This window comes from Vigna umbellata, chromosome 4 (assembly GCF_029865625.1).
Source record: "Vigna umbellata cultivar VRB3 chromosome 4, Vumbellata_1.0, whole genome shotgun sequence".
Taxonomy (NCBI): domain Eukaryota; kingdom Viridiplantae; phylum Streptophyta; class Magnoliopsida; order Fabales; family Fabaceae; genus Vigna; species Vigna umbellata.
The window spans coordinates 34,206,943-34,216,169 of NC_142168.1; the positions used below are offsets into that span (position 1 = coordinate 34,206,943).

At 32.8% G+C, this 9,227-nt stretch overlaps 1 protein-coding gene across 2 annotated transcripts; it reads right to left on the reverse strand.

Annotated features, from left to right (window-relative positions):
* Nucleotides 1-304: 304 nt before the first annotated feature.
* On the reverse strand, nucleotides 305-4,376 carry LOC124828927 (protein kinase PVPK-1). Of its 2 annotated transcripts, none has more exons than XM_088114483.1 (3): nucleotides 4,114-4,376; nucleotides 2,409-3,418; nucleotides 305-1,342 (listed from the first exon to the last, which is right to left on the reverse strand). In XM_088114483.1, the coding sequence occupies exons 2-3, from the start codon at nucleotides 3,407-3,409 to the stop codon at nucleotides 508-510; spliced, it is 1,836 nt and encodes a 611-aa protein (XP_087970609.1). In that variant the 5' UTR covers nucleotides 3,410-3,418; nucleotides 4,114-4,376; the 3' UTR covers nucleotides 305-507. The 2 variants fall into 2 exon arrangements, with proteins under 2 accessions (XP_087970609.1, XP_047158283.1); XM_047302327.2 differs by having other exon boundaries at nucleotides 2,409-3,511; nucleotides 4,114-4,375.
* Nucleotides 4,377-9,227: the final 4,851 nt, after the last annotated feature.

The window sequence follows — 9,227 nt, forward strand, 5'->3', positions numbered from 1 at the left end:
CTTTTTAATCATCAAGAGAATGCTTTCAATAAATAACAATCATGCGTTTACTTGACCTATTCTTTTGCAGAACTAATTAATTAGCAACTGACGCAATCCAAAGAATAAAAAACTAAATGATGACAGCGTGTTCTTCTGGAAATGCGAGTCTACACGCACCACAATGGGTTAGGCGATGCAAATTTATGACCGTGTTTGATCAAAGTTTAAATTTTTAAAGCTTTATTAGTGAGTAGACGTAATTGGGTAGCTATAATTCGATTCTGTTCACATATTGATATTTGGTGTGTGTTGAAAGGAGAAGTAAACAAGAGAAGAGAAAGTTGTTACTGAATATAAGGCGTTTTGAAATTTCTTACAACAGTTAAAAGTGCTGATGAACAACAATGTAGTTGAAAACATTGGATCCTTTTATGGAAAGGACAGAGAAACATGAAACACCAGAAATGAGAGATATGGAAAATGGAAACTGGTCCAAAGAAGAAGAACAGTGACATGAGATGAGTATCAGAAGAAATCAATATCTAAATAATTACCAGAAGGCTTCACACCAAGGTCCTTTTCCGTTTGAGGAAGATTCATAACCTGCCTTGGCACCTCTGGAGGATTTGCACAACGGATGAGTGCCCAGTTAACATTCTGAAAGAATGGATGTTGTTTGATCTCTGTGGCACCACGCCTATAGGCGAGACGATGCTGAGGCTCCTTCACAAGCAACCCTCTGATCAAATCTCTGGCAGCAAAGCTAACAGTTGGAGATTCTGGAAACCTTAGAGGCTCACCAATTACATTGAACAGAGTTGCACGGTTTGCAGGACCTTTGAATGGTGTTCTACCAAACAAAAGCTCATAGAGGAATATCCCAAATGTCCACCAGTCCACAGCACTTCCATGCCCTTCACCCTTGATGATCTCTGGGGCCAAGTACTCGTGTGTTCCAACAAAGGACATTGATCTTGCATTTGTTGGCTCGGCAATTAGCTCAGGAAGAGGGGTCACCTGGTTGTGCACATCATTCTTTGGTTTAGACTTTTTGTCTTTCTTGGATTTTCTGGATAGAAAGCGCGGTGTGAAGCACGACGGCCGGATGCAGTCCGGCTGCATCACGCATGTCGGCTCGATGCAGGAAGGCTGAACGCAGTATCCTGAGCTTTTGGTCTCCAAGTTGTTTGATGACTTCACTAGAGTTGGACTGACAGTGCACCTTAGAGAGAGATCAAAGTCTGAAAGCATTATGTGACCATCTTCTCTCACCAACACATTCTCAGGTTTCAGGTCTCTGTAGATGATCCCTAGCATGTGCAAGTACTCCAAAGCAAGGAGAACTTCTGCCACATAAAACCTAAAAATCAAGAAAGTAAGTTAAGCAAGTGACAGTACATTTATTGAATTATTCAGACAAATAAATCAAGATGCATCATACATCATTGTCAAAGTTCAAGCCTCCTACGCAGATAACTAGAAGATAATATACCAGAAATCTTAATCTATCTGTCAGAAATTGGGTTGGAGTAACAAGGAGTGGTTTCCACCAAACATGATATAAAAAAGGCCAAATCGATACTTGCTGAAGAAAATACCAAAAACTGATATTTTTAACAAGTAAAACACTAGTTAAGAAAGTGTTGAGGGTGGAGAGAAGCTATTCATAGTATTCACCAGGCTTGGATATAAAATGAGAAAGGAAATCACACTCTGTAAGATCACAGTAACATTGTTCATAGAAAGAATAAAATTTCTATCTGCTGCTAATATAAACTTTTTTACACAAGTCTAATCATGTATTGCTACTTTATTACGAGAGCTTCAAATGATCCCCTTTTAAGTTTTATTAATGTAGTAACACATGATTTGAAAGATAATGTAGACACTTTCACTGATTAAAAAAACAGTGGATTAAATCAAACTCAAAGAGAATCAGAATGTCACAGTGACGGAAAAAGAATAAGCAGAGAACTAAGGTAAATTGACCAATCATTAAGGCAGAAAAGGAAAACGTAGAGAATGTGCAAGTGGTATGTTTAACAGTTAGTCTGACATGGTCAAACAGGGTAGAAAAGCCATGAAAATTTTCACAGGATGCTGGGGGTTGGCTACATAGAAATTCCAGGGGTCATATTGATGACAATGGACAAGAATTACAATCTAGTAGATTTTCTTGTCATTTATACAATGAAACCTCAAGGTGGTGAAAAGCTTTTTCTTCCCAAGGAAAGAATAGAGTTTTCTTTCAAGACTAACAACAGTTTCACTCCTGGCTCATGATGACATGAAATACTAAAGTTCATAAATCCAAGGAACATATACCTAGCTGATATCGAGTTCACTTGATCCTAAAATGTTGTACATGTCTCTTCCTGTTATATAGGATACAATAGCAAGAGTCAAATTGAAAAGGAACTGCTAACCTGACTGCATGCTCTGAAAAATACTTCCCTGGTTGTCTTTGCCTGAGCGCATGCAGGTCCCCACCAGGGCAGAACTCCATTACCAAGCAGGAAAATGTTTCTGTCTCAAAGTGAGTATACAATGTAGGTAGAAAAGGATGATCTAAGGACTCTAATATCTCTCTCTCTGTCTGAGCCCTCAGGAGCTTCTTGCGGTTCGCCAGCTCGGTCTTGTTCATGACCTTCATGGCAAAAGAAGTTCTTGTGCCACTCAGTTCAGCCAGATACACACTCCCTATGTCTCCACACCCCAATTTCTTCAACAACCTGAAATGCTTCATTTCCAACATCCCATCTCTGATTCGAACAGCTTGAATAGCCTCCCATCTTATGTCATTTGCCTTGTGAGGTTTATACAAAACACTGCTCAAACTAGTGGTGCTGCTCTCATCACTAGCATCACTGCCAGTACTTGCTCTACATATGCTTGTCTTCCTGCTCTCATTAAAATCACTGGAATTCGCCACTTCTTCACTTTCACATGATTTGTCAACACTAGCACATTCACTGACTTCAGTGTTGGTGAAACTTCCTTTGGCTTCTGAGTAGACAGTGGCTGAATAGAAACTATTCTGAGGACTTTGGCAGAATGTAGCCTCTGGCTGACAGTGGCTCTTTGCATGATTATCAACTGTTCCTTTCCTCTCGGATTCTAACACTAACACACCACTTGACTCACAACCCTTGAAATCATCAAGTGGTGGCTGCTTGCTGGACAATTTTGTTGCCAACCCTTCTTTCTTCAAGTTATTGCCCTCTTCGTGGGAATGCTTTTGATTAATTACATGACTGTTTTGATGGTGGATGATCTTAGTTTCATGACCACCATCATAGTTTCTAGATGCTCTCAGGGGAGGCCGCGAAGGTAGGGGAGGCCCAGATGAAAGAGGGTCATGATTTACCTCAGAAACTGAATTCTGAACCTCTGACAAGGAATCAACTCCATTAACAGGAGACTCCATGAAGGGTATCTGAACAGGCTTAAAAATCCAACTCAGCACACTGAATTACCAGCATGTACTCATTCAAAGAGCTCTTAATAACAGAATCTCCTACAAAAATATCTATAAAATGGACATTTAAGAAAAGAATCAGCAAATAAATAAGATAAAGGACATCAATCAACATACATGACTCATGTAATGAAATTAGAAAAGAAAAACATTTAGAGAATCTGTGAGAGACCCATTTCAGACGCAATGAATCAACAGAAAACGTCTAACTGAGCATAATCAATTTAGAAAACCCCAAAGGAAAAAAAACCTTCAAAATTCAGACACCTTACTCGTGACCCAAAAGAAAGAATCACAGACTGCAAACTTTTAAAGGACTCTTCATTAAGCCTCAAGAAAATTCAGTTCGTTAAATTTTCGGTTTTCCGAATTTCCCAAAAACCCCATGCTCCTTTTGTTTATACTTGGCAACAAACAAGACCAAAACATGATGTACGAAGGAACCTCATCAAAGTCACCAGTAATGCATTAGACTAAAACACCCCAAGGTTGAAAAGTTTGATTCTTTAGAAACCCCTTGAGCTTTCTTTGATTCTACTGCATACAGTGATAAAAAAAAAACTCTCCCATAAAAAAAAAGCATGGGAAACAGTGGTTAAAGTGATCACGAAAATAAAACAAGAAAAAGGCAGAGAGAGAAAGAGAGGGAGAACCTGATCAGGCAATGTGAATGAAGAGTAAAAGAGTCTTTTTTTTCATTCATTCATGGACGGTGGAAGAACAGCAGAACAAGCATGTTGTTGAAGAAAGGGAAGAAGAAGAAGAAGAAGAAGATGAAACACAGAGTGAAGTAACTTTGGGGAGTCTTTGAACACACCACTGACAATAGTGAAACACCCTGTCTCAGATCCGATCCAAAAGGAAGGAACTAAAAACAATTAACACTAACGATAACAAACAATTCTAAATTTCTATACACCCTATTATCATAAAAGTTAATAAAGTATATACAATACAAGAAGTTCATATAATCCATATAATTACTATTTTTTTTAGTAACAATGTTATGTTATTCCGAGGACAATTAGTCTCTATTAAAAAAATAGATTAATCATTTTAAAACAAAATTAAATGTTAGTATAGTTCATGCTATTTTTCTATATATAAAATGGGAATGTGTGAGTTATATTAAAATAAAGGCATTCTTATCTTAATGTAGTTTCCCCCAATAAAAGCCAAATTTTTCTTGTTTCTTGTTTTTGTTTTTGCAAGAAAATTATGGTTTTTATGAACACTTCATTTTCCTCCATAAACCATGATGCGTGAAGCACTCCTTACCACTTTTTCAAACAATAATGGTGTCACTTGTATAGTTATAATTTAAGTGTATATATATATAATGTCTCTTGTATTATTCCTACTTATTTTAATTTTATTTCAAACAATAATGTCATCTGTATAGCTAACTTTCAATTCACTTTTTAAATGTTTTATTTTGTGTAATTTTTTAATGGTCATTTTAGGTTATTTTCTATTCTTTTTTTGCTTCTGTGGTTGTAAATAATGTATACTTTTTGCTATTTGTGGTATGTAAATTATAGAATATGGTGTTAAATTAGAGTAACTACCATAAACTTGTCTTTAAAGAAAGTAAATAAAAATATATTCATAATTAATTTCATTTATGGTATATAGTAATCTATCTTTTTAAACATGAATGGATTATTAAACTTAATAAGTAGTGTTCAATTATGAACTATGATCAAATCGATAATATAGTTTATAAAATAATACTAAAAAAATATAGCATCATAAATTTCTAAAACTAAAAAGTAGAGTGAAACATTTTCACATCCAAAATATACATAAATTTCACATTAAAATAAATGATGATATTTAAGCTTAAAAATAAATAAGTACAACAATCTTCATAAGAATAAAAGGAACTTATATCTATAATAACAAAAATATAGAAAATAATGAATTCAAATTCTTGGTTGGTTTTCATATTTTTTAAAATCTCAATTCCATCTTCATATTTTGAGTAGTCTCAATTAAGTCCTTTTTTCAAATGTGTAATAAATAGATCATTTTTTTCAAATGTGTAATAAATAGGTCATTTTGTTAACTTTACTAAAACGTCATAAATACTTGATGAGTTGTAATATTGAATGGATTATGTGTCATTTGATTTCATAATTCAATGTAGCTACATGTTTAATATCCTCTTTTAAAAAATTGTTTTCTTTACTCTAACATTTAAAGGTGCAGGCTTTGAAAGAAGAGGTTGTCTTCTCTGATATCGATTATTCAACTGAGGTATGTCTCACTCTTATTCTTGTTCGTCTGGCACATGTAATGGTTGAGAGATGTAAAATGGTAGCATGTCTTTTCGTGGTGGTAGGGCGAGAAGGTTGGGTGCAAAACTCATTTACTACTATGGTGACGATGCAATCTTGAGAACTACTAAAACCCCAAAGAATTAGGGAAAATAATTATGAGGTTATCCTAAGTTCAAGATAAGATCCATGAAGGCAAAACTGACTATTTTTCCTTTGTTATTAAAAACCATAAATGTTATTGTTTTGTTGAACAAAGTGAGTGTGGAGAATTAGTTGGTTGCAATTATTTCCAATGGTGTAGTAAACAAGGAATTGAAGAAAGTCTTAAGAATAAAGAAAGGGATGAAACTATGGTGAAGATGAAAAAAATGGATGGTGAAACAATGAAAATGTCGATTTTAGATAAATATGTTTTATGTTGAAAAAATGGTTGAAGGTGCTAACAGGGATAATGTTTGTTGTATGTGTAATTAATATAATTGTAATATCAATTTTATTGAAAACTCCATGATGTGTTGTAAAAAGTTGAAGTTGTTAATGTAATGTTTTTGAATTATTGCGATAATTTCATTACTTGTTAAAACATTGTTTATAATCCATTAAAGGTAAAAAGAAATTGTTATAGATCCACAAACAATCCATATTAGTCCACCAATTCAAATTGCATTGTATACCAAAAAAAAGGGAACTCCAGCAAATGGACTTAATGATTACATCAAAATGAATTTGCTAATGCTTTTGGTTTTTTAGCTTCTAATTTTGATTTCTGAGCTTCTTGTAGTTGGGTACTTACAAATATATTGTTCTCCTTTTGAAATAACAGACCACAACCACTTCACACCAACATGCTAAGCTCCTTTTGAGTTGTTCACTCACTCTACCAAGCTATCAAGGCTATCCATACTATTTGGACTATCCATCCAGCTACTCGGGCTTCGTACCAAGCTATCAACATACTTTATCGAGCTCTTTACATGCTTTATTGAGCTATTTGAGTTGTTCGTTTACTCGCTCAATTCCTCCTTGACCTTCATCTTCCAATCCATAACTCGAGCATATTTGTCACACCATTTCCAAATTTGTTGCTTAACAAGCTTACCTTAGGCTCCACTGAGCTCTCTACATTCTCCTCTAAGCTCTCTACATGCTCCTTTAAGCTATACGAGTTGTCCAAGAACCTCTCTAGGATATCCAATTGTCTGGTCGGCTTATCCATATTGCTTAATTGTTCTACCGAGTTCATCGTACTACTTAGATCTCTTGCTAAGTTCTTCATATCCTCCACCTTGTCGTCTGGTCTGTCTACATATCTTACCAACCTCACCAACTGGTTCATATGTCTAGCAGATCTTTCCTTATTAATTGACAAACTTTCTAAGTTCTCTTTGCTACTCCATAATCCTGTTGAGTTCTTTTTGCTACTTGACAATCTTGTCGAGTTCTTGCTATTTGGCAATCTTGCCAAGTTCTTGCTATTCAACAAACTTGTCAAGTTCTTTTTTTTATACTGCAAACTTGTTGACCTCCTCAACCTTTTCCTTGTCCTTAACCATGCTAATTTTGCAGATCAAACTGCTCTTTGTCTTCTTCCTATTCATGGCTTCTTCTACCAAGATCTCTTCCAATAACCAAAATTAAATTTCACATGATAAAAAAAATTTACATCACCATGTCTATTATACACCTTTGTTAACTATTTAGACAAAATTAACAATTTGGATCTATTTGTTACACATTTTAAAAAATATTCAATTGAAACGACTCAAAATCTAATGATTGAATTGAAATTTTCAAACAAATATAAAGAAAAAACAGTGTTTAAACCAAAATAATATATTAATATATAGTATAAAGTTATAAAAATTAATATATATATATATATATATATATATAGTATTAATATAAATGACTAGTTTATACATTTATTACGAATAATTTATACTTATTTATAATCTAAATTAAATACATATTTTTAAAATACTCATTAAACCCAATTTTTAGAACCTTTTTTATTATTCTTATTAATTTTGAAAGAAAAATTAGATTTGGACGCCATTATTAAATAAACACAGTTGACAACTTTATAGCCATTTTAAAATCATTTGGCTTTTATGAATTGTTGGATTAATTTTTTAAGAAATAAATTTAGCTGATAGGTCTAAGATTTCATGAATTTTGATTATGAGAGTAAGAATTTTTTTGTTTTTTTACTTAAAAAAAACTTGTTAAGATAACAAAAGTAACTTCAAAATAAAAGTATGGTTGAATAAATTCAATAGTGAAAATATTCTTTAAATTGGATATGCATGGTATATACTATTAATCAAAGGTGACCACTTTAGCTTTTTTTAATGGACAAAGGTTAAAGATACTTATATTAATTATTCAATATGGAAATGAGCATTAAAATATCTAAGTACACGAGTTTCATTTCCTTTGGAATCAAGTGTTTGATTTTTTGTGGTTAACATTATCTATTAGACTAGATTTTAATGTCAATCATGGAAATAAAATTATTAGTCTTTTATATTATGAATATCAATTATTTGATTCTAATAATTTTCAAAAATCTATTTAATAATTAAAATTGGTTTATAGAAGAAGAAGAAAAGATTGAGAACATGTGGGTGGCACACAATAGTTGGCTAGTTTCTAAGTAATGATTATGGTCACTTTCATGGTTTTCTCATATGATGACCCTCACTTACCTTTAACCTCTATAAAATATCTTTCAAAACTCATTTATGAAATGTGTGCAAATCAAACCCTAATTAAGAGATACTATCTTTTGTATTCAATTTATTTATTACTATCAACTACTTCTTCAATTCTTTTATCTATCATTTATTTTTAATTTAAAAATGATATTTTTTTTAATTATACTCTTAAACTAATTATCATGAAAGGAGAAAAATAAACTATAGTAAAAAAAACCATATTATAATAATTGATCTGTTTTAAATTTAAGTAAAGCTAAATTGAATTGTTAAATAGTGATATTATTAAAATTTTGTATGTAATTTGAATGAAGTAGTGACCAATAGAAGATTGACACGTGTAATAATTCATGTGGGGCCGACATTATGGAATGGACAGTGTGGAACTTGTGGGGCCAGGAGGCAAACATGTTTGGAACAATCATTTTCAGATAACAGTGTAAGCAATCATATTCTTTATCAATCACTTTGATTCATCCACACAAGAAAACTCACTATTCATTCATGGCATATCACTTTGATTCTGCATTACATGATCAGATGCAGAATGCTATGCTATCAGTGTTTTCTCTTCAACACTTTTTAGATACACTTTTATGACTACTCGAAATTCTTAAAATCCAAGTATTATTTGGAATACAAATATTCTATTATTTATGAACCTAAATATTATTTAGAAACAGTTATTTATAGCTAATACTTAGTGGTTTTTGGAATGCAGACATTTCTGACTAAGGATTTTACAATAAAAGGTGTGATATAAAAATC

Coding starts and splice junctions, on each gene's coding strand:
- LOC124828927 (XM_088114483.1), bottom strand. CDS start 3,409: ATGGAGTCTCCTGTTAATGGAGTTGATTCCTTGTCAGAGGTTCAGAAT. Junction 1,343..2,408: donor TTTTCAGAGCATGCAGTCAG/GTTAGCAGTTCC, acceptor CTTGATTTTTAG/GTTTTATGTGGCAGAAGTTC.